Genomic DNA, 26,851 nt, shown 5'->3' on the forward strand with positions numbered 1-26,851 from the left:
TTGAGATCTTGGAATTCTTTAAGTTGTATGTAGTAGTACAATTGAGGCAACAAAGATACTTCGCCACTATTCATTTTCTGTCTCCTCCAATTTGGCTCAACATGAGTGTCTTTTACATAATTTTGGTTGACAAAGACAGGAAAACAGTAAATATGACATAATGTAACACTACTGAGTTATATGAATGTACACGGGTTGCTCTGATCTTTTCTTCATGCCCCAATAACAAATTGAAAAGGAAAAAAAACATCAAACAAAAAGTAAAAAACTGAAGGAAATTTTTAACCTCCTCCCAAGAAAACATAATTACAGGAAACTTTTTAAAAAATAGAAGGCCAAAAAAATCATTTTTCCTTTTGGTAATAGTTGTTTACCATCAAAGTAACTACACCAAAGAGTGGTCTGCATATGTTGGGGTCTCCCTGCTTTGATAGTCAAGACTCCATCCTGAATTGAAGTGAGAAGTAGTAATGGATGTTGTGTCCATAACACTTGAGTCTATGTCAATTGGCATCATTGATGGCCACACAAATGCTGGCTTGAATGGTGGAACTTCTGGTGCTGGTGCTGACCCTGATATAATCTGAACTATTGCCTGTGTTTTAGGCCTGTCAATAGCTATAGGATGTGCACAAGCCAAACCAAGCAGTAGAAGTTTCTTTGCTTCATCAGCAACATAGTCACCTCCAAGCCTTGGATCAACAGCTTCCAAGATACGGCCATCGCGGTGCAAGTACCAAACCCAATCAACAAAGAATTGAAAGCCATTAATCTTGGTTCCAGGTCTCTTGCCACATACAACTTCCAACAACACTGCCCCAAACGCGTATACATCAGATTGCTGTGTGGCTTTCCCTGTGTGGAAACACTCTGGTGCAATGTATCCCATTGTGCCAAGCACTCCTTCTGCCTCAGCATACGAGGTCCTTTCGTTGTCAAGTGCCCGTGCAAGGCCAAAGTCCCCAAGGCGCGCATTGAACTTTGAGTCAAGCATGATGTTACTCGCCTTCAGGTCGCGATGGACCACCCTCTGCTCATACTCATTGTGCAGATAGTGCAATGCTGAGGCAACACCTTGCACAATCTTGTAGCGGAGGTTCCAGCTCAACGGCTCTTTATCTGGTCCCGCAAAGAGGTGCATATCTAGACTGCCATTAGGCATGTATTCATATACAAGCAGTAACTTTCCATTCTTGTGACACCATCCTGTCACCATAACATGTAATTTTGTAAGATGCATATGTTTGTTTTTTATCAGTAAAAACAGCTAGACACAGAAGTTGCAGAATACCCAAATGGTAAACTTTTTTTTGTATTTTACAAACCTAATCTCTTTGTAGGGTCAGATGACAAGAGTAGGTGACACAAAAATTAGGTGTTTGAAGATTAATGTATACTAAAATACAGAATTAATGTCCTTTTCATTGGATTTAATTTACCATCATTCAACTAACATCCAAAACTTGTCTTAATCGTTGACAATGAATGAAAGGGATGTTAAGACAAGAAGGAAGCTTCCCAAAATTTTGACATAAAAAATTGTTTTGAACTTTGACAAATGACTGCTTATTCCATGGTCAGCAAAGGATGATCATCTTCTTTTAAGCAAATCAAAATGAAGGACTTCAAGATAGTGCCTTGTTCTTCTAAATTGGAAGGACCATAGTAACAAGTCGGTTCTTGGTCAAAACTTCAAGGCATTCCATTAGTTTTTCTTACTTCCTTGATATTTTTTGGCTTAAACTCTTACTTACCAAATGGCAGGAATTAACTAGAGGTCTCGACTTCAAGCACTAAAAAAATGGAGACACTCTTGATATATAGCGTTTCTCACTTTAATGGGTCCTATGCGACGCAAATCTAGTTAGTCAGGGTAAATGAAACTTTGACAAAATCCTTGGGGGGACTTGGGGAAGGACCAAGTTATTAAATGTTCAAGAAGACTTTGATTCTTCAAAAGGGAAAATTTGCTTGTCAGAAGATGATCCAACTTAGTAAATTCCTAGCATGCTAAATGTCAGACTAGAAAGACTAGTACCGTGTCAAAATTTGGATGTGAAACCGCTAATGTGGCATGCTTCTTTGGCCAGGATCTCAATTTATCTTTTTTCTCAAATTTTTTAATATTTTTCTCATTTAATTTAGAAAAATTGCTACAGTTACACTTTCTCTCTCCTTACTATTACTCCATTATTAATGTCTTCTCAATAACTTTTTTTTTTTTTTTTTGGTTAAAACTTTTCTTTTGCCTTTATTGTCATTCCGTTTTTTTTTTTCCAAAAAGGATTTGTTTGTTGTCTTCTCCTTTTTATTTGATTTAAATTATTCACAAAAATATTTAATTAAATTATTAACAAACATAAATCTATATCTACATCTCTATATATATTAAAGTTAGATGTAGACAAAGTGATATGTCACCTTTTTATGATTAAAAAAAAACTCATTTATCTTTTTTTTTTCATTTTTGTGATTTTTCATTTTTAAAAAAAATTATGTGCTATGTTAAAAACTCCAAAATATATATATTAGATCTTTAATTCTCATAATTCTAAATCATATCTTATTTTTGTGATTTTTCATATTTTCTAATTCATGTGTTATATTAAAAACTCCATAATGCACATCTTAAATCATAAATTCTCATAATTCTATATCATATTTATTCTTACTAATTAAACACCATAATATCAAATCAGTTACAAATTTTTTCCCTTTCTTCTCATATTTCATAAATTCGCTTAATATTCATATACATGTGTTACAATCCCCTGTTGACACCTAATTTTGGACCTCCACAATATATATTAATTTCCGAGCTTCTTAAATCCTAAACAATTTGAAATAATTAATTTTTTCTTATATAAAGTTCAAATATTTTTCAAATTACTTTTAATTAATTTTATCATTTTAAGTAATATATATGTCTTATATAATTTTATATATAATTAGTATATTTTATAGACATTTCGAAAATTCATCTCAAAAAGATTTAAATTTTAGTTAAATATTCTACTAATTTAGTTTAGTTTAAATGATAGTTATAATTTTGAGTTAATTAGTTTGTAATTAAATTAATTATTTTATAGTCGAGTTAATTATTTTATTTCGTTGAATTTGAGAAGCCCGTTAATTGATTAATTTTAATTCATTAGCTAAATTTAGCTAAGTTTCGAATTTGGCAATGACAAAATTAGCCACTTGCTATCCTTGCCTCCCAATTCTTCAAGACCTAAAATTGGGCCATAATTTTCAGCCTAACTTGATTCCAAACAGCCCACTACTTAATTCCCAGCCCAACACCAAAGAAATCCATTTCCAGGGGCCCACTACCAATACATACTAACAATACACAATACATTCAACAACTCCAAACAACGTACAGCCCACCCGACCCTTGCTACCCTTCTTCTTCACGCAGAAATGACCAGAAAACGTACAACAACAGTTCAAATGTGCCGACACACGCAACAGCGAGACAGAGGCACGCGTTTTCTCCCCTTTCCTCTTTTGGAATGGGGAGAAAATTGCAAGAAAAGGTGCCTCTCCTTAATTGTGAAAGAATTTTTGAAATTTGAATTGGGAATGGCCCATTTTCTGTCCGGATTGGATTCCTTTTCCCCCTCGAAATTGAACCCTAGCTCCTTCCTATATAGTACTTTACTGTTTCAGTATCAAAGAGAGGGGGGTGGGGGTAAAAAATTCTTGAAAGGAAATTTTTGGGTTGGAAAATTTTTCACAGAGAACAACTTGAACGAAATAGCTAAAGAAATACCTACTAAATACACTATAAGAAATCAGAAAAGACAAGTAATTTCAGCCAGTATTCGATATTTTCTGCCCATTTTTCTTGGCTACTGCTCATGGTCGAAGTTCTGGCGTGGTGAAGTTCGTCTCTCAAGCTCGTCGCCTCAGTTCGTTGCACCAAGAAAGGTAAATTCATTTGGAATTCCAACCTTTTTTTTTTTGTTTTTTGTTTTTTGTTTGATGTTCTGCTTTGGTATGAAATGAAGTAAAATGGGGGATGTTAGTATGTTTTCGTCCTTTTAAAAAAAAATGTTTCTATTCTCTGCCTGGTTCATGGCTTTGTCTGTCAAGGGGTTGTCTGATTTGGAATCATGTGTATCTTAGTTGTTTAAGATTAAAATGGGCCTTTGCCTAGCAAATTAACTGCTGGAAATTTTATGAACCATTGAACTCTAGTTCTCTTCCGATTTTTGTATTTGCTTGTATTTTTTATCTATGGTTCGATTGTTCATTCGGTTTGGTGTCGGCTAGGACAGCTGAAAAATCTTTTGTGGTTGCTATTTCGGCCCTTCTCTGGGCTTGTTAAGGTCACTCTCATTTCAAAAGTAGGAGCAGAATTTTAAACTAATTGATAGTGAGCATGCGTGTTGTTTCATCTATGGCTCGTTGGTCTATTAGTGATTGTTCTACTATTTAGCAAAGCATGTGTAAATCAAGTCGTGTTTTCATATTTGTCTAATTTTAGTCAAAATGCTTGTCATTTATAATCTAAGTGTGGGCTTCCTTAGCATATTTCTCCTATCTTTGCCTTATTTCTACTTTTCATGAGGTCTGTTTTAGTTGTCTTTAAACATATCTTATCATGCTTTAGAAATGCTAAAATTATGAGGCTAAACTTAAGCTTAAATCATGTTGGGTGGCGTGGTGTTCAAATACTAATTCGGCTTGGAAACGTGGCCTATTTGTGTGATTAGCTTGTTCAAAATGAAGGCTTTCGTTATTTTAACTAATCTAAGTAGCTGAATGCTAAATTACATTTGGTTGGTTTAACTATCCTTTTCCCCAAAACTTGAGTTAATATAATATAAGTTTTGCTTGGATCATCCTCTAGCGGTGCTCAATAGGTAGTCAATCATTTTCTGCATTTGACAGTCCACCAAGTTTTGTTGGTTTTGTTTATTTAATTTAGTCTTATGTTGGTTGTTTCACTAAGTCATGTTACTGCTTCTTTTCACGTTATTAGAAAAAATTATTTAATGGTACTAGCATTGTTTTGATAGCAGTAGTTTAAGATTCTTTTATTTTATTTTTCTTTTTTATTTTATTTTCATTTATTGAATTTGGTTCCACTGTTTCTTCCACTATTGATTTCTGGAAAAGGTATGAATGTTACTTTGACTTTTTCCTTCATTGCTCATTGCCCTCCACGTATAAAAAATATAATAATAAATAAATAAAATAAAATAAAAATAATATATATATATATATTATGTCTTCATGAATTTTCCGTTTATATTAGAGTTTAAATATTGTGCTATTTACGACTAATTGATATATATGTTGTTCCGCTTATTTATTCATTTTTATCTTGTCACTTTATTTCATTCCCGAAAAGCGCTAATTCTGCAATTTGTGTATTGTTTGCATGTGAAATCGGCCCGAGTTCACCATGAACTCCTATCCTCTCCCTTACATTTTCAAGAGAGCCATAAAGGCTCAAATTCCTCTTATCGAGTTAGCCGACAAGAAAATTTGAAGAACTGGCCATTAAAAATTGACGAACAGGTCTCGAGGTTGAAAGGAGCAACCGATTGAGAAATTTGAAAAGATTGGGCCAAAGGCCCACTCTTAATAGTTGTATTTTGTTATTTTGGGTCTAAGCCCTTGTCATTTCAATTGTTATTGTTGTATTAGTTTAGGACAGGCGGAAGAATTGGGACTAAGGCCCAAAAGATAGAAAATACTTCTATTATGCTAGAATAGGACAGGTACAAATGACTTAAATGGGCCCAAATACTGGTCCAGGCGGACAGAAACCAGATTTGGGTCAAACCCTCTTTCCCTCTTTACTTTACTGTGTTTGTTTTGCTTGTTAGTATTTGTCGTTAATCTTAGGGTTGGAAAGTTCAAATTCCCGAAAGACGCTCATTTCCTTTTTAACAACTTAACTAAACCGATCATCTTTCAAAAGACTTAAAAGAATAAATTTTGCGAATTGTCTCACTTAGATGGTAGTTCCATATTTTTCTTTCCCCCTTATTTAAAAAATAGTTCTAACTATAGAATAAATCAATTTTGCAATTTAAGTTAAGTTAAAATTATTTTAGCCAAATAAATTAATTGTCGGACAACCTCATTAGCGGATATTCTAGGTGCCTTAAAAACCTTCCTAGAATATTAATAAGAACCTCGTAACCCTTTTTAAGTTTTCACTAGATTTCTGTTTTAGTCTTTTGAAAACAATAGTTTTCTTGATTTTACTTTAAAATTAAGTGGCGACTCTTAAACCAGTCTTAAAATATATTTCTTAATAAAACATCCCCCATTGAAGGAGACTTCTCTGTAATGTAAGTTTTCTTGAAATTCGGAGCATAGTAGGCATTCTTTATTTTCCATTATCATCAATTTGTTGTTGGATTATTATTGAACTTACAATGATGATGTGAAATTATTTTCTTAATTTTTTTTATAGTGTCATTATTTGAATTTATTTTTGCTAATCAAGATTTTGATCTGCAAATCATTGTCTTTATGTGCCTGTGGTCTTGGTTCTATTATTTTAATTTTTTGATGGTTTTTTTCTTTTTAAATTTTTTGATTCTTCATATTTTATATCTTCTGACGTGATTTTTCTTTGCATTTATTCTACTTCCATTAGTTTGTTGAATGTGTCAAGACTCAAGACAATCAACTTTTCGGTTAAAGCAAAAAAAAAATGAGGTAGGATAAAAATTTCTTTTCAACTTGTATTTGATATTATAATTTTGATTTCTCACATAATATATAATTTTTTATTTTCATCATCAAAAATTTATTATTGTCTGCTGACAATGAGTTTGAAAATGATTTAGGGTAAAAGAAAGATTAGGTATTAGCATTCTTACTTTTAATTTTTCGTAATTTTTTGTCTCATGTTCATTCATTTATTTATATTTTTTTCTTTTTTATTGTTATTGTTCCTGACTATGTTATTTTTATTTTTAGTGATTCTAATGTGATAACCTATTCATGTGAATTGAACATAAAAATTCAAATATTTCTTTGATACGTGATATGTTGAATAAAAGAATAATGTGACTCTTCTCTTTTATCATGATTATCATTTATTATTTTTTAAATATATAAAATCTGCAAATAAAATAATAATATAACAATTTAAAATATCCTATTTATATCTCCTCAATGTTACTATAATCTATTACTTTTCCTCTTTCTTTGTCAATACTATACTTTATTACTTTTTCTTAAATTCTTAATATGACACTTCTATTTTTATAGTTTTCTAAAATAAAAGAATTTATTTATCTATCCTCCTTCTAAAACATCATAGTTTATTATTATACCTTCTATTTTTACAATTTTCCTAAAATAAAATATCATATCTATCTCTCCTCCTTATTACCATAAACTATTTTTCTTCATGTTAATTTTTCTATCAATCAATCTCATTTAATTTATTGCCATAAAAAAATTGTAGAAAACTGAAAGTATTTTTTATTTTATCATTGATATTATTAATTAATTTTACTGAAACCCTTCTTTTACCTTTTCTCATATTTTATTTTTTTTATTAAAAAATAAAACAATTATTAAATTTTGATAGTTCTCAATGGAATTTATTTTTTATTAATTGAATTTACTAAATAAACATTATAATTTCATATTGGTTACAGACATTTTTACCCTTTCTTCCTTATATATATATAAAATTCTCATATTTTTGTAATTTTGTATTTTCTGTCAAACTCATTTACACATTTTTCTTAAAAATAAAATCTACACTTCATTTCTTTTGAGTTGCAAGAGTTTGGATTTTCTTGTGACAGGAATGGAGGAGGTTGTTGTGCTAATTTTTTTCAAGGAAGCCAAGGAAGGTGTATTTGTAGTCTTTCTTATTCTTTCTTTCCATAATTTATTGTGAATTTAACCTTATGAAGACTTCATATATTTTATTAAGATATTTGAAAGTGAATCAAGAATTTGAAACACTTGCAAGAATTATGAGGTATTTAATTTCATTTCTCAAAATGAGGCAAAATGAAGCGTATACGTTGATGGACATTCATTATTTGAAAATAACAATATAATTGTTATAGTTTTAATTTGGTTGTCTGTTGTTGCTATCTTTTCAAATGTCATATTCTAATGACATAATATAAGTCTTGAGATAGAAATTAGCATTTAAGTCGCAAGAAAAAAAGTTAGATCGATAAATATAAATATTTTAATTATTTTATATAAATGTACATCTCACTCTTTGATCTCATTTAAGAGTATCTGAATTTATTATCAAAAATATGTAAACAATGATTAGTATGTAACAAAATTGATAACATGAAGACAATATATCGATAAACATGTGAGTATATTAGTTGTTTTATAGAATTTTTTTTTATGTAAACATTAATGGTCTTTATTTTCATTACTCCAATAATTTTTTATTATTATAATCCCTAAAATAATTAATAGTCATTATACATTATTTGATATTTTATATTGTAATCCTATAAATCGGCTTGTGAAAGTGAATGCCAACAAGAACTTAGAAGATTATACAAAGAATTCATAAATTTATTCTTTTAGTTTTTAACAATAAAGGTTATAGCAATGATTTTGTAAATACATCTTCCTTATATATTAACAAAAATATTCAAGGACATAAATTAATCTATATTTTCCACTATTTCCCTTTTGGTTATTCTCAAGTTATTCTTAAAAGTAAAGATAGTCATTATTCAAAAGAGTTTGGAAAAATGTAAAACCTTAAGGGAAGGACAAATATGGAAAAAAATTCAAACATTTATCTTGAACGTTGAACAATTTAATTATTTAAAACAATGAAAAAATGTCTAAAAATTCATTTTATATAAAATAGAAGGAATAATAGTGATAAAATTATGTGTATTAATCTTTTATAACCACGCGAAGCGCGAACAAGTTTACTAGTTAGTTGAATAAACATGTAATATCATGGATCACTTACTAGTTACTAGGAAAAGAAAAGCATAAAAAGATAATGAGTCTATTGAATTAGTGCTGCTTCGCTCTCTCTAAATATACACATCGAATATGTCGTCGTCATTTCCAACCTAGAATAAAATAAATTATTATTTTCCATTTTACTTTTAAGAGTAATTGTTCTTGACGATTACATATATTTAAATTGTAGAGTGATGACACATATTCAATAAAGAGAAATTATATCTTAAGACATAAATAAAAATAAAATTATCAAAAATCTTCCAAATTAATATTTTTAAAGAAACATGACAAATAATTTGACAAAGAGAAAATATAATAAATTAAATGAATTACACTATTGTTTGATTTTGTTTTTCTCACAGGAGAGTGATGTATGTTTCAAATGTGTTTGTATGTCCAATAGAGTTTTGAGACAATCATGCGGAGACACCGACGTTGTGTCCCTCTCTCAAATTTTAAAGGGAGTTTTTCATTTCATTATAAGAATAAACCCTAAGTTCCAAAAAAATAAAGAAAAAAACTAAGGTTAGAGCAAAAGAAACAAAATGGAGACTGAAAATTCAGTGCCAGTAATTGATTTACAGGATTTTCCAAGGCAATCATCCAAGTTGATTTGGGCGTGTGAAGAATGGGGTTGTTTCAGAATTTTGAACCATGATAAAATCCTTCCAGTTTCACTCATGGCAGAGATGAAGGAAGTGGTGAGGACATTGTTTGATCTTCCAATTGAAATCAAGAAACGCAACAAGGAAGTAATTGCAGGATCTGGATACATGGCTCCTAGTGAAAAAAACCCTCTTTATGAATCGTTTGGTCTCTATGATATGTCTTGTGCTGAAGATTTAGATGAGTTTTGTACTATGTTGGATGCATCTCCACACCAAAGGTTTGATTTTTACTTTTTCAGTTTCTTGAAAATGAAAAGTTGAGTTCATTGCTGTTACCTTTGATCAATTTGCTATGTTCAGTGACTTGTCTGTGTAGAATGTTGGAATTGGAAAATTTAGTAAATATAGAAAAATGGGCTCTTTTTGGGACAAACCGAAAAATGGAAAGTAAGACACTTGAATTGGGGCGAAGGGAGTACTTTTTTAGTTTCTTGATGATGGAAAGTTGAGTTCTTTGTGCATTAGAAGTTGTTTGATGAAGTTTTGAAATGAATAGTGGGATTCATTGTTGTTACCCTTGATTAATTAGCTATGTCAGTGACTTGTCATGTAGGATGTCGGAATTGGAAAATTCACTAATTGTAGGAAAAAGACGCTCTTTTTGGGACAGACCGAAAAAGGAAAGCAAGACACTTGAATTGGGATGGAAGGAGCACTTTTTTAGTTTCTTGATAGTGGAAATTTGAGTTCTTTGTGCAATAGAAGTTGGTGATGATGTTTTGAAAATGAATAGTAGGATTCATTTCATTTTGTTACAGACTGAAACAGGAAAGTAAGACACTTGAATTGGGATGGAGGGAGTACTTAATTAGTTTCTTGCTAATGAAAAGTTGGTTCTTTGTGCATTAGAAGTTGTTTGATGAAGTTTTGAAAATGAGTAGTAGTAGGATTCATTTGTTCATTCATTGCTGTTAGTCTGTTACCCCTGATTAATTAGCTATGTCAGTGATGCCTTGTAAAATGTTGGAATTGGAAATTCACCAAATATAGGAAAAATATACTCTTTTTGGGACAGACTGAAAAAGGAAAGCAAGACATTTGAATTGGGACGGAGGGAGTACTATTTTAGTTCCTTGATAATGGAAAGTTGAGTTCTTTGTGCATTGATAGTTGGTGGTGTTGGATTTCTGAAAATGAAAAGTAGAATTCATTTATTGCTGATATCCTTGATGAATTAGCTATGTGAGAGACTTGCTGGTGGGATCTGTAATTGATTTGTTCATAGTACTAGTGAGTTTGGTACTTACTTTTTGCACAATAGTTGAAGGAACTTAAATGATCAGTGAAGCTAATAGACACTTAAGAGCTCTTGTTTCTCGTTTTTTACTATTTTTCATAACTGTAATTTGAGTAAAACAACATACTTAGTCTAATTCCACAAGCGAGGTTTGAGGAGGGTAGTGTGATGCAAACCTTACCCCTACTATGAGAGGTAGAGAGGATGTTCCCAATTGACCCTCGGCTCAAGAAAATAACAGGACTGAAGTAACAAGGTAGAATACTAAACGATGGATGACAAATCAATCTGTAACTACAACAAAATAATGCGATAATCGAAGTACACAAGAAACAATAAATAGTAACAGAAATCAAAGAAATAAGAAACTACAAGAGTAATACTACGACTATCCAAAAGAAGTGCTTCTTACCTGCTGGAGTGGCTTCATAAAGAAATTAACAAGAAAAAGGAATTGATATCTGAATATATTTTAAGAACCATGGGGGGCATGTTTGGGTAAACCTATACTTACATTTCATATTGAAGAAATCTCAAAAGACTGCTTTACTAGAATGCTTAAAAGCAGTTTGATTCCTACTGTGAACAGAGAGACAATCAAGACGTATGCTGCAGCAACTAATGGACTAATGATGGACATTCTGCGAAAGATGAGTGAAGGGTTGGGACTGCCAAATGTTTCCTTTGAGGATTGGCCTTGTCAGTTTAGGATTAACAAGTACCACTTCACCCCAGAAGCTGTAGGTTCCTCTGGGGTTCAGACACACACAGACTCAGGATTCCTTACTATTCTACAGGATGATGAAAGTGTTGGCGGTCTTGAGGTCATGAAGAAGTCTGGTGAATTTGTAGCAGTTGATCCTTGGCCAAACACCCTCCTGGTGAATCTTGGAGACATGGGCACGGTAACTATGCTGCTACTCTACCTAGTTCATTTTCAAGATTTGACGTGTTCCAACAATCTTATGCTAGCCTCTGGCGGGGATTGTTTAGCAGGAAGTTAGATAATTCCTACTCCCTTAACCCTTCTAAGATTCCGAAAAAAGAACTAGACAATGATACTTGCTTTTTGCTATGGCCTATGTGAAGGTATGGAGCAATGGAAGATTACACACTGTCAAGCATAGAGTGATATGCAAGGAAGCAAAAGTACGGGTGTCTATTGCTTCATTCCTCTTGGGACCAAGGGACACAGCAGTGGAACCACCACCTGAGCTGGTGGATGCTGAACACCCCCGTATCTATGTTCCTTTCACTTTCAATGATTATAGGAAGCTCCGTTTATCAACAAAGTTAAAGGCGGGGGAAACTCTTGATCTTATGCGCACTAACTTGTAAAACTTTGGCAAGCATCTCAGGTTCTCCGTTATATTGATTTACAGAAATGATCTTGACAGTAGATAAATCTTAGTGGGATTTCATCTACTATATATTGTCAACGATCTAATACTACAATAGCCTATAAAATGGCAGAGCATTTATGCATATCAACAAAGCATCTATGATCCATCTTTGTATTGTGTTCTTCTGTTATCTATTGCTTTTATAAGAATTGATCAGTTCTTATCTTTCATTACAATTTGAGATCTTGGAATTCTTTAAGTTGTATGTAGTAGTACAATTGAGGCAACAAAGATACTTCGCCACTATTCATTTTCTGTCTCCTCCAATTTGGCTCAACATGAGTGTCTTTTACATAATTTTGGTTGACAAAGACAGGAAAACAGTAAATATGACATAATGTAACACTACTGAGTTATATGAATGTACACGGGTTGCTCTGATCTTTTCATCATGCCCCAATAACAAATTGATAAGGGAAAAAAACATCAAACAAAAAATAAAAAACTGAAGGAAATTTTTAACCTCCTCCCAAGAAAACATAATTACAGGAAATTTTTTAAAAAATAGAAGGCCAAAAAAATCATTTTTCCTTTTGGTAATAGTTGTTTACCATCAAAGTAACTACACCAAAGAGTGGTCTGCATATGTTGGGGTCTCCCTGCTTTGATAGTCAAGACTCCATCCTGAATTGAAGTGAGAAGTAGTAATGGATGTTGTGTCCATAACACTTGAGTCTATGTCAATTGGCATCATTGATGGCCACACAAATGCTGGCTTGAATGGTGGAACTTCTGGTGCTGGTGCTGACCCTGATATAATCTGAACTATTGCCTGTGTTTTAGGCCTGTCAATAGCTATAGGATGTGCACAAGCCAAACCAAGCAGTAGAAGTTTCTTTGCTTCATCAGCAACATAGTCACCTCCAAGCCTTGGATCAACAGCTTCCAAGATACGGCCATCGCGGTGCAAGTACCAAACCCAATCAACAAAGAATTGAAAGCCATTAATCTTGGTTCCAGGTCTCTGGCCACATACAACTTCCAACAACACTGCCCCAAACGCGTATACATCAGATTGCTGTGTGGCTTTCCCTGTGTGGAAACACTCTGGTGCAATGTATCCCATTGTGCCAAGCACTCCTTCTGCCTCAGCATACGAGGTCCTTTCGTTGTCAAGTGCCCGTGCAAGGCCAAAGTCCCCAAGGCGCGCATTGAACTTTGAGTCAAGCATGATGTTACTCGCCTTCAGGTCGCGATGGACCACCCTCTGCTCATACTCATTGTGCAGATAGTGCAATGCTGAGGCAACACCTTGAACAATCTTGTAGCGGACGTTCCAGCTCAACGACTCTTTATCTGGTCCCGCAAAGAGGTGCATATCTAGACTGCCATTAGGCATGTATTCATATACAAGCAGTAACTTTCCATTCTTGTGACACCATCCTGTCACCATAACATGTAATTTTGTAAGATGCATATGTTTGTTTTTTATCAGTAAAAACAGCTAGACACAGAAGTTGCAGAATACCCAAATGGTAAACTTTTTTTTGTATTTTACAAACCTTATCTCTTTGTAGGGTCAGATGACAAGAGTAGGTGACACAAAAATTAGGTGTTTGAAGATGAATGTATACTAAAATACAGAATTAATGTCCTTTTCATTGGATTTAATTTACCATCATTCAACTAACATCCAAAACTTGTCTTAATCGTTGACAATGAATGAAAGGGATGTTAGGACAAGAAGGAAACTTCCCAAAATTTTGACATAAAAAATTGTTTTGAACTTTGACGAATGGCTGCTTATTCCATGGTCAGCAAAGGATGATCATCTTCTTTTAAGCAAGTCAAAATGAAGGGCTTCAAGATAGTGCATTGTTTTTCTAAATTGGAGGGACCATAGTAACAAGTTGGTTCTTGGTCAAAACTTTAAGGCATTCCATTAGTTTTTCTTACTTCCTTGATATTTTTGGCTTAAACTCTTACTTACCAAATGGTATGAATCAACTATTAAAACATTTACTATCGCCTAACGGGGAGTGTGATTCCTTAACTAGAGATCTCGACTTCAAGCATTAAAAAATGGTCTTGATATATAGCGTTTCTCACTTTGTTGGGCCCTATGCTACGCAAATCTAGTTAGTCAGGGTAAAAGAAACTTTGACAAACCCTTGGGATGACTTGAGAATTCTAAGAAAGGAAAAGGAGATTGAAGACAAAAAGAAGTACCAAGTTATTAAATGTTCAAGAAGACTTTGATTCTTCAGAAGGGGAAATTTGCTTGTCAGAAGATGGTCCAACCTAGTACATTCCTAGCACGCTAAATGTCAGACTAGAAAAACTAGTCCCATGTCAAAATTCCTAGCATACTAAATGTAAGAATAGAAAGACTAGTCCCTTGTTAAAATTACATAAATTAGTTGAATAAGATCAATTACTAGTTACTAGAAAAAGAAAAGCATAAAAAGACAAGGGCATGTGCTCACGCGGTTAATGAGTCTATTGTATTAGTGTTGCTTCGCTCTCTCTAAATATGTGATGGATACCGATCGGATCCTTCAAAAGTAGTATTGTTTTTTAAGAATTCAATACATGTGCAACAACATTTTTGGAGAGTCCGAACAACATAATAATATTACATAAACTCCTTCCGTTTCAATATGTTTGTCTTGTTTTTGACTTGCAGAGTTTATGATAATAAAGAAGATTTTAGATTTTTATGGTCTTAATTTAAACATATGTATATCAAAAGATTTTTCAATCTTATAGTCTCAAACATATTAGTTGTAAAGTTTAAAAGAAGGAGTTGAAATAAAATAGTAAAAGCCATTCTTTTTTGGGAAAAGGCTCAAATATGCCATCGAACTTTTAGAAAAGGCTCATTTATGCCATCCGTTAAAAGTTTGGCTCATTTATGCCATTGCTGTTAAAGAAAAGCTCATCCATGCCATTTTTTTTTAACGCCGGTTTTGCAAAACCATTTTTTACACACCAACATGGTTTAACACTTTTCTATTGGTTGTTTTGGATCAAATGTACTATTTTTTGCTTTGTTTTTACTTTAAAAACGCCTAAGAACACATGAAGAACATAAACAACTCCAAAAATTTTCAACGTCTTCAATTCTTCACGAAATCATCTCAAATTTCGGCTACACCATTAATTATTTTTTTTAAAAAAATAAAAATTTTAAAATCATTTGTAGAGTTCAAAAAATTCACCCATATTTAAAAATATATATTCCAAAAAACGAAAATCAGTCCCAAAATTTCAAAATTTGCTTTGATTCTTGTTTTTAACATTAGATCTTTGTTGACTAGTGTTTTTTGAGTTTATGTTCAAAATTTCAAATGATTTGAAGTTTTGGAGAATCTACCATTTAAAGAATGTTCAAGTTTTGAAACTTTGAAGAAATTTCAATTGGGGTCTTGTTGAGTTAGGTTGAATTCGAGCTCAAAAGAAATTGAGTTTTGGTATCTAGCTCGGAGCGAAACTACTCTTGAAATTTGAGGTGATTCATGAAGAATTGAAGACGTTGAAAATTTTGGAGTTGTTTATGTTCTTCATGTGTTCTTGGTGTTTTTTAAAGAAAAACAAGCAAAAAATGTACATTTGATCCAAAAACACCAATAGAAAAGTGTTAAACCATGTTTGGTGTGTAAAAAATGGTTTTGCAAAACCGGAGTTAAAAAAAATGGCATGGATGAGCATTTTCTTTAACAGAAATGACATAAATGAGTCAAACTTTTAACGGATGGCATAAATGAGCCTTTTCTAAAAGTTCGATGGCATATTTGAACCTTTTCCCTTCTTTTTTATACCCAAAAAAAAGAAAGACAAAATGACAAACAAATTGGAGTATTAAATTTGATGTCCCACCAATCTTTGGCTTTAAATTATGTCAGTAACTTTTACAAGGTTTTTGGTTCCATTCTTTCAAGTCACATCAATGAATCCTGGTAATGAATTCTCTCTTTCATTGAGAATCAAAAAACATAGAGGACAATTTCTGTTTCTGATTGCTAAATTTGGATCCTCTCGCCATTATCCTTGTCTCATTGCTTAATTATGGCAGGAGGGGTGGGGAAAGAATTCTATAAGGGAAATTCAAGAAAATGCAACTAATTTTGAGCAAAATTTACTCTACACTTACAACTTCCTTTGCCTTGAAGGTATTCACACATTTTATGTACATACCCAAAAATAAAAACTAATCTTTACCCTATTTGTATAGTTTACTTTTCAATTGAAATATTGGAGATAAGGCCTTATTTGAGACTCAAATTTGTAGCTATACTGAGAAGGATTAGACCACAAGGGTGTACTTTACGCAGCCTAAGAGACTATATCCACACCCCGAATCTATGAACTTTCGATCACATTGCAGCAACTTTACCAGTTACCAGTACCATTTCCCTAACAGTTATTGAAGATCATAAACAAAACAGTCACAATAATATAACTCTAATACTCTACTCAAACAAATGCACAAAATCTATGTTTGAAGAAAAACTAAGAACACTTACCAAGCAATTTGACAAGATGTTTATGTCGAAGACGATTGATAATAGTAAGCTCAGCCAAGAAATCATCTTGCCCTTTGATGCTTTCCCTAGAAAACCATTTGACAGCAATATCTTTGTTCTCCTCACCAGCTAAAAATCCTCTGTAAACAACTCCATATCCTCCTTGCCCAAGCTTATTCTTTTCATCAAAATTGTTTGTAGCTTTCTTCAAAGCCTTAAACTGAAACTCTTGTGGTGTTCCAGGCAAGCTCTTGAGTGCACCCAATATGTTAGACTGTGACCTATCAATCCTTTTCTTATGATAACAATACCCTAAATACGCCGCGGCAAGAATCAAAAGCACCACTACAGGAATCCCAACACCTAAAACAATCTTCAACCAAGGACTTTTCTTTTCTGGGAAGTACTCAACTGTTAAGTTCCATCTCAATACACAGTTGAGTTGGTAGTTAGTCCCAGTTGATGCAGAAAACCCAAAATATGATTCTTGATTTACATGTTCTTTCAAATCAAGATTATATGTTAAAATGGGGGTTTTTGGTATAGGTGGGGTAGACCCATTTTTCTGTGCTTGTTCAACAATATAAACATCAAGAACTTTCTTGATTCCATCATATTGTACCCAAACATTATAGAATCTTGCACCCATAGGAGCAAGTTCTATACCAAGGGGTGTTAAAGATTCAACCTTTACAGATCTAACACTATGAACATCAATACCTATATGGTTACCATCAGGGTCAAAGCTTTGTTTAGAAGTATCAAGCTCAACAGCAACAACTTTGTTACTAGATTTCCCATCTGTAGTAGCATTTGTTAACCCTAAATACTGGCCCTGGCTATTATCGGGCTTCTCCAAATCTGGTGAAATCAAGAATGTTAACCCTTCAGCAGCTGTTTCATTCTTTGGTCTGTAAATGTTGACAAGAAAAGAAGAGTTGAAAGATGCAACCCTTGTTTTATTGTCTAAAACATCACCATCCCAGAGCTTAAATGGTCGCTTAAAGAGGATTCTTCCTGAGTTATTGTAGAGATTGAAATCTGAAGAAGCAGAATCAGGGGTTACTTGGAGAGCAAAGTTACTGATTGTTGCAGGACTTTCAACTTCAAAGATGTCAAAGAAAGTTTGATCAAAAGATGCATATTCTAGGTTGTAATGTTCCATTTTTTGAGCTTGAAGTTTGAGGTGTAGTAAAGAGAAGAGAATGATGAAAATGGTGAGTGTTTTTGGTGTTAACAATCCCATTTTTCATCAGCAGTGAGTCCCTTCAGAGATGGTGGTGGCTACAGAGGAAGTAGATTTGGTGATGGGCAAGAAAACAGGGGAAGAAGAAAGAATCAATGAGCAGAAACTTTGAAGCACGTTGGCTTTGTCTTACTTTTTTGTAAATGCAAATAAAATAATTGATCAATGAGTGAAAAATGGAGATAATGCTACTTAAATAATTATAGACATTGTTAAAGAAGTTTTAATAGGTTTTTGGCTTGGTCTCACACTCTTTCATACCATTGCCTAGAACTTACCCTTTTTTTTTTTTTTTTTTTTTTTTTATGATTATGGTCTCCGGATTTGCTTTCGCGTATCTCGACTTATTTCACGGCATCATCGATGTATACTATATAGAACTTGCCGGTCCGATCATGCTTCTGCGTATCTCAACCTATTTCACAGCACCACATCAATATATACTTAGTAGAATTTGCATGTTCTCCGACTCTTTACTCCTTATTCTTTGAGTTAAGTTCTATCAACAGTGACAGAGCCAACAATTATACTAATGACTAATGAGAGTTAAATAAAAAAGTAGAATCACATAAAAATAAGTTGAATTAATATATAGTATTTATACATAAAATTAAAATTTTAATCTACCTAAACAATATAAATTTCCGATGAGGAAATGTCAATCGACACTCCTTAACATAAGGTGATTCCATTACTAGTTCTATTAATGAAAAAATTACTAGATATTCATGTTAGATTTCGCATTTGAGACGACTGATTAAGAATGATGGACTTATCATTTCACTAACAACCTTATTTGATAATAGATATTAAGTACATTTGATAAAAATAATAACTTACATTAAACCATATGTTTAAAATTTATTGCTTGTGTAACATGGAGTAATATTTATATGTAAATCATTTTTGCTGTGCATTTTTTATTCGTAATTATTTGCATGAGTATTCTATTAAAATTAAAAGGAGAGGAAAGAGCCAAGAGGGGATAGACTTTGGGTTGTACAGCACATGCCCTTCCAGGTCAGCATCTTGCTAGTTGGATTAAATAATTTTGTGGGGGCCTTTTGGTCTTTTACTCTCCTTTTTATATTTGATAACGATTCATATTAAAATTCGGTGCACGCTTTATTCATCAAAATATCCCCTCCTTTATCTAAAATCATATAATACTAAAATTTGTTATTTAATATACCATTTTATACTATGATTTTACGTCGCAAAAGAAAAGGATAAATATACTATTTCAAGGATTAAATTTTAATTAGGGATCGTTTAATACACTGGACAACTATAAATAGTTTTGAGATAAGAAAAAATTATAGTAGTATTGTTTTATCTTTTGTTTGGTTAGTGTAATTAAGTACTTAATTAAGTTGTCATTGTTAGAGGATGAAATAACAATATTCGGATCATTTATTCTAGATAAATAATTAAAATGATGAAAATATCCCTGAAATCTTTCAAACTTTTTTCTACTAAATAAGATGAAAGATATTCTGTAAACCATCAACTTCATTTTAGAAATAATGTCATGCATATTATTTTTTTAGTACAACTAATTTAAATAAAACTTGTTATGACGACTTTGTTATTTGTGTTATTGACTATTGTGATGGCTGAAACTTTAGTAAGCGTTTTAAATATTTTAATTGAAAAAATGATGTGACTCAACTCAATTATTACTGTTTTCGTTTTGAAAAAGGTGGCGTATATAAATGAGAGAATCCTTATTGCAGTACGACAGGTAGTATTGTAATTAAGTAAGAAATTGAAGATTTGTAGGGTACTTCATCAATGCAACTGTAATCGTGATATCCGAATCAACTTACGTGCACTTCAAATTAGTTTTTTATATTTAAATTAGATTATTTTCATCGTTTCAAAATAAGTATTGCTTTGATTTTTTTTCATGTTTATAAAGAAAAGTAATAAATATTATAAGGTATTATTTACTAAGTTGGTTCTAGCTTGTAGATATTTTTTTTAAAATTGAGTACTGGTAATTCTTTAATATAAAATATAATTGAAAATAATTACTATTATTATATTAGTTATTTTCTGAAATTTCTAAAGCGAGAATTATTTTGAAATAAATATTTTTTGCTAAATAAACTATTATATTACTTGGGAAATATGTTGTTTTTCCCTTTGTGGAATTTGATAGGCTCAGGCCAACTCATGTACTACGTACTGAATGATCAAATATAACACTAATTGGTTATGGATAAAATTACTATTATTGTGTGTTTCATTTCTATATATTCTTTTGGCCGGTTAAAAAAGACATTGCATTAATTAAAATTAATGTCTTTATATAGAGTTTAGAGTTAAAAGAGTCATTTTTTTCTTCTTAAATGAACAAAGAGCCACTTGTTTTGCTAATTAACTAAAACGGACAAATCACTCTCAACTTTGAAAGATTTGTCCATTTTGGTTAATTAGCAAAATAAATAGCCTTTTATGCATTTTAGAAGGAATAAAATTATCCTTTTTTACTCCAAACTCTCTTTATATTTATGTGTGTGCAGTGTGCTTATTTGCTTTATGCTTCATTTTATATGGTAAACTCATCACTGTCCGATAGAATTAACATAGCCTAGCGATTGATTATAGGCTTTAAAATTTTATTTTTTAAATATTTTTATTTAATCGTGAAATTTGATTTTGAAGCTTGGATTCTTGAGAATTTCAGTCACAAAATTTTAATTTATTTTAACCAAACACAACTTCAAATTTTGATTTCAAATCTATGGTTGAACGAAGCCAAAGGAAATAACTATCCATCATACCTATTGATTATCAAAAAGTGAACCCGAGCCCTTCCCACCTGAGGCTACCTACCTTAAGATAAGACGGTTCCCGCCCTCAGATCGACAAATAAATCGCTAATTGCATTGAATAAAATAGCAATTTCTAATCCGAATTCTAAACCTGGTTCACGCTTGAAAACAACAATTCTTATTCCAATTCGTACATAAAATCGCGTATATATATTTTAAAATCTGTCCTTCTTCAAAGAGATAAAAGAAAATTAATCATTTGACCAATAAGCTGAAACTTATGAAAATTCATCATTTGACCAAGTAAATGGTCAACAAACTTATCACATTAAATTATAAAATAAATATATTAATGGCGTAATGCAGTTCCTGCGTAGGAAGGATATATAACAGGAAAATTGTAACCTATTTTGGTATTTGTTAACACCAACTCTCTTTTTAAACTTTAGTTTAATGAAGTCAAACATTTAGGATTTAAGTTTTTGTTGGTTGTATAAAATATATAATAAAAAGGAAGAGTAAAAGGTCAATTAACTATAAAACGTAAAATTGCATTGCTTTCGACTCCGCTTAATAAAATCTTTAAAAATTGACCTTAACTTAAAATAATTTGTTGCTAATCAAGTATAAGTTCTAGCTAGTTATATTCAATTGTAGTTTTTAAACAATAATTTAACAACGTAACATATGTTTTCAGTTAAAGAATTAATGTACAATATTAAAATCTGGATTATAAGAATAATTCTTATAAACAATAATTCTTTAAAGACTCATTTGTTCGTTCATATATTTTAGTTTCAGAAGACAAGGCAAAAATATCATTAATAAGTTGGGTGGAACCCAATATTTAAAAGGACATAATTTCCATAATAAAACAAAATAAGTGTTTGACTTTCACTTCATCAGTGTAAGTTGAAGTATAGAGAAAATATCTATCAAGATAAAAATTAGATTAAGAAAAATGAAGTAAGCAATTTACAAAAAAAAAACAGAAAAAAAGAAAAAAAAGGCACTACTTTATTCTATTTCTAGTTCTAATTTTTGTTTTGTAATCAAACACTTACCGTGAACAAAAGTAGAAAGAGCAAAGAAAATAATTGAAAGATTGTATGATTATATTCAGGATTTATAATTTATTATGATTTTTTTAATGATAATTTTATATTATATATCTGAATTCTCAATCAAATTTTTATGAATATATCAAGTCTAAACAAAATTTATTTAATTTAAGCAAATTTATAATCAACGTGGTAGATTCACTCTCATGCAACTTCTAGAAATAATTAGACCATCCAACTCAAATCAGTTATTTTTTTCATCAAATGATTGAAGAGGAAAAAAAGATTCCATTTTTCTTTTAAAAAATCTTTTAAATTAGTAAATCTACATTATTATTATTTTTTCTCTTTTGACAGCAAGTGTTCACACATCTTTTTGATTTATTGTATTGACTGGAGATAAATCTTCATTAATTGATTATAGTGTCTAGTAAATGATTAAAAAGGGAGATCCAATAAAGTCTTTCTTTAATAAAAGGACCTTTTATTATTTATTATCCAAAGAAAAGGCAAAATTAATGATATATGATTCCATTACATAAAGAATGAGATAAAATAAGTAGCTTTTCAGCTGTATAATGTGCTGTGTGTTGGGAGGATTTTATTGGACTATATATACATATTGACATTTAAAAAAAAATTAATGTGGACATGAATGCAATTTTATTGTGTAAAATTCATCTACATAGTAGATCTAATTATTGATAGGTATTTTTAGGTAAAGAATTCCAAATTGCCACATGAAAAGCATATTATATAATTAAGTGGAAGGTATAAACTGAACTTTATATTGAGGATTATCATAAAGGCTTAGTGTGTTCCTTGCTTTTTAAAAGAAGCTGTTATATTCTCTCATTGTTAATGTTAGTTTTAGTACAATATGAAAATAATTACTTTTTTCATGTTTCTATTATTCTCTTTATTCAAAAGTTTCTATTATATAGGATGAGAAAATGTTTTTTTTTTTTTTTTTTGAATATATTTGTTATAAGGTCCATCACCGGTTAGCTAGTCTGATCAATTTAGATTCATAGCACGTTAAACTTTATTAAAGAGGAAGTGCTCTCTACTTAGATTTCTCCATTCTCAAAACTTGAACCCGAGAACTTAATTTTCAATTAAGGATGAAAAAATATATCTCATTCATCCGACTACACCCCTTGATATTTTTTTCTTCTTCTTTATATATACAGTTGAGTGTGGACAATCTAGAATTTCTCAAGAACTTCAATTAAGGATGGAAAAATCTTATTCATCCAACAACACCTCTTGATGTTTCTTTTTTTTTTCTTTATTTAAATAAGTGAACTGATCAATTTTTAATCAAGTGCGTCATTTGATTTTCTTATAACATAGGTGTCAACAAATAATATTATGTCAAATTTAAAATATATATACTTAAATAACCTAGTTTTACATAAAAATTTACTAGTTCAGGTGTCCTGATTTTTCCTATTAATTCGCCCATAAAAGAAGAAACCTATGAATACTTTTTATCTTTTATCAAACTTTCTTAATGCAAGATGCAGAACATTCAAGTAGTACTCGTTGAATGCTCGATAGAGTTGGATTGGAAGAGTCAAGATCTATTGGAGAATCTATTTTAGACTTAATTACCTGACGACCACTGATCTATTTATACTATTTTAAATAAAATTAGGACAAATGCGAAAGTAGAATATACTTAGGTTTCGTCGCTGGACAAGAATAGATAATTCTAAAATAAAATTTAGTACGGTCTTATTTTTTGTCTGAGTCACTAAAGTGCAAGATAAGTTAAGTTATATCAAGATTCAAAAGTATATTGAAATAAGCTATCTCGGTCAAATGGTGAAATAATAGTATTAATATTAGTTATTTAGGGATAATACAATAAAAATGACAAAAATCACCCCTAAGGTCTATCAAACATTTTCTCTACTAAATATGATGATAAATATTTTTGTAAACAAACAATTTCTATATTATGTAATGTATGTTATTTTTAATACAACAAACTAAAACATCAATACAAAACAATACTATATAAATTTTTACTGATTAAAAGATTGACTCTAAAAAGTGAAATTAAATATGTCAACTATCTTAATACAGATGGAGTATATCTTTAGCTGGTCAAACCCGCAAAAGATATTTGAAATTCCATTGATTGAAAAATAAGTTCATAGTAATTACATAAAATAAATTAAAACATAAATAAAAATTACACTTTGAAGAAGGGGGCTGACCATTTGCTTTGGGCGTACTGTAGGGTGTGCGTACTTTATACTATCGAATTATCGCATTGAAATTAAATTTTTATCATCACGCATTTAAAATTATAAAAAAATATTTATTTTGGGTTAAATATTATATTCTCTATGATTCGGATTCAGAGCGGAGTTTCAAGACAATAAAGAAGTGGTGCTTCTTTCCTGTACTCCAACTCAGTAGCTCATTCCGGATAAGCGAGTGAATTTCAAGCTAGGGAAAAATTAAATACTAGTGAATGAAATGTAACGGAGGAAGTACATTAAAAGCTTACATTTTTTTGAATTCTGAAATTCAAACAACTCTTTTTTTAAAAAAAATTTACAAAAATATATTTTTAATTATTAGTTATTTTTATTTATTATACTGTTTGCATAGATTTGAAATGGAGTATATACTTTTTATTTATAAAAGTTTAAAAATTATAGTAATATTTTGAAGAAGAAGATAGGTAATCTAACTGGTCAAAAAAAAATTGGCATCCGTTAACTAGTCCGATCAATTTAGATTCGTATCGCATTAAATTTTATTAAAGAGGAAGTACTCTCAATTTAGATTTCTCCATTTTCAAAGTTTGAACTCGAGAACTTTAATTAAGGATGAAATAATATATTCCATTCTTTCGGCTACACCCCTTGATGTTTCTTTTTTCTTCCTTATATAGGATGGTCAATCTAGGCATTCTCGAGAACTCCAATTAAGGATGGAAGTATGTTATTCATCTGACTACACCCTTTAATATTTCTTTTTTCTTCATTATATAATTAACTCAACATTGAATCAAATGCACCATAAAAAAATTTTATAACATAAATATCAGTGGATATTATTATATATCAAATATATAAAATATAAAAGAAATCATGAATTCACGTGCCCAATATATTGTTACTTGTTAATTCGCCCATTTAGAAGAAACCATGAATACTCTTTATCTTCAACAAACTTTCTTAATGCGATGTAGAACATTCAAGTAGTACTTTTTAGTTTTTATCCAATTTATATAACTCAAAGGGTACGGACCTACTTATACTATTTGTAAATAAAAATTGGAACAATTATGAAAGTAAGATATAATTACTGGTCGTCTGTATGCTGGACAAGTATAAATAGTTTTAGAATAAAAATCTAGTATTGTTTTATTTTGAGTTATTGAATTTCAAGATAAATTATATCAGAATTATTAATTAGTATTGATGTTAAAGAATGACAAAAGTCCCACATCGGTGATTAATGAGATGGGTGAACTCCTTATAAGGTTTGGGCAATCCTCCTCCCTTTGAGCTAGCTTTTGGGGTGTGAGTTAGGCCTAAGACCTAATCTAACAAATAAGTTATTCCTATCGATTAGTTATTTATAGATAAAATAATAAAAATAACAAAAATTATCCCTAAAATCTGTCGAACCTTTTCTCCACTAAATAAGATAGAGATTACTTTTATAAATAAACAATTTTAAAATTATATAATACATATTATCTTTTAATATAAAATCAAATATCAAGAAAATAATACGTAAACATAATTTTTTTCTCCTTAAAGAAGTAAAATTTACTAAATTGACTCTAACATTATGTTTGGACCATTGTTACTTATTGTATTGTATCGTTAACATACCTACAATGTTTGTTTTGATTGTTACTTAAAATGTATTGTATTGTATTGTTAAATTTCGTTGTTACGTACCAATGAAAACTCCCATTTTATGGAACAATCGATTTGGTGTGTTCCCATTGTTACTTAATTTCTTTTTTAAATTATATCCTGACATAATATTTCATAATACTTTTTTACCCTTTACCCTATATTATTTAATTCTAGTCAAACCTCCTACCCTAGAATAATTAAGGATATTTTAGTAAATTTATAAATTACAATACAGTACGATACAGTCAAACCAAACAATAAAAATGTTATTAAACAGCAACAAACAATACAGTCTAGCCAAACCTTGTATCTACCATACAATACAATACAATAGAGTACAATATAATACAATACAATAAATTCTGAAACAATGGATAACAATAATCCAAACAGAATGTAAAATGTGAAATTAAATATGTTAGGTATCTTTTAATAGATGGAGCATATCTTTTAAGTGGATAAGATTTCAAACCGGCCAAAGGATATTGGAAATTCCATTGATTGAAAAATAAGTCCATGATAGTTACATTTTACATAAATAAATTAAAACATAAATAAAAAATTACATTTTGAAGAAGGGAGCTGATCAGTTGCTTTGGTCGAAGTAGGGGTGTGCATACTTGATACGTATCGAATGAAATACTCTCTTCATTTCTATTTGTACATCGTTTTTACTAAAAATTGATATTTTAATTGTCATAGTTTCCTTTTTTAGAGTCAAACAATAATAATTTTGACTAATATTTTATGCTGTATTTTTCATCATATATGCAAAAAAAATTGGAATTTATAGTACTCTTTGTATAGTTTTTGAATATCTAAATTTTTTGGTTTAAAATATCGAATTAATGTAATCTAATTTAATTTTAAAAATTAGTCAAACTGACTTTCAAAAAGTGAAACATTACGGGTGTGTTTGGTATGAAGGAAAATATTCTCATGTTTGGTTGGGCTAAAATCTAAATGTTTTGGAAAATGTTTTCCAAATCAACTCATTTTCCTCAAATTTAAGGAAAATGACTTCCCTTCAAAGCTTAAGGAAAACATTTTCCAAAACTCTCTTCCAACTTCAAATTACAATTACTTTTTTGTTGAAAAAATCAATTTATTTTGTACCTACCCTCAAACCAGCCCCCCAACCAACC

The 26,851-nt window shown here is 30.8% G+C and overlaps 3 protein-coding genes across 3 annotated transcripts; 1 reads left to right on the forward strand and 2 right to left on the reverse strand.

Annotated features, from left to right (window-relative positions):
- Positions 1-41: 41 nt before the first annotated feature.
- Positions 42-1,303, reverse strand: LOC107058481 (probable L-type lectin-domain containing receptor kinase S.5). The gene has a single exon (XM_015304242.1). It carries the CDS (start codon positions 1,238-1,240, stop codon positions 386-388), a length of 855 nt encoding a protein of 284 aa, XP_015159728.1. The 5' UTR covers positions 1,241-1,303; the 3' UTR covers positions 42-385.
- An 8,059-nt stretch (positions 1,304-9,362) lies between these two features.
- On the forward strand, positions 9,363-12,433 carry LOC102580160 (2-oxoglutarate-dependent dioxygenase DAO-like). Its single transcript, XM_006364946.2, has 3 exons — positions 9,363-9,835; positions 11,444-11,759; positions 11,944-12,433. The coding sequence occupies exons 1-3, from the start codon at positions 9,495-9,497 to the stop codon at positions 12,190-12,192; spliced, it is 906 nt and encodes a 301-aa protein (XP_006365008.1). The 5' UTR covers positions 9,363-9,494; the 3' UTR covers positions 12,193-12,433.
- Positions 12,434-12,493: 60 nt separating this feature from the next.
- On the reverse strand, positions 12,494-18,223 carry LOC102580485 (probable L-type lectin-domain containing receptor kinase S.5). Its single transcript, XM_006364947.2, has 2 exons — positions 16,724-18,223; positions 12,494-13,640 (listed from the first exon to the last, which is right to left on the reverse strand). Exons 1-2 carry the CDS (start codon positions 17,967-17,969, stop codon positions 12,820-12,822), a joined length of 2,067 nt encoding a protein of 688 aa, XP_006365009.1. The 5' UTR covers positions 17,970-18,223; the 3' UTR covers positions 12,494-12,819.
- Positions 18,224-26,851: the final 8,628 nt, after the last annotated feature.

The sequence above is a fragment of the Solanum tuberosum genome, unplaced genomic scaffold (genome assembly GCF_000226075.1).
Source record: "Solanum tuberosum cultivar DM 1-3 516 R44 unplaced genomic scaffold, SolTub_3.0 scf00528, whole genome shotgun sequence".
NCBI lineage: Eukaryota > Viridiplantae > Streptophyta > Magnoliopsida > Solanales > Solanaceae > Solanum > Solanum tuberosum.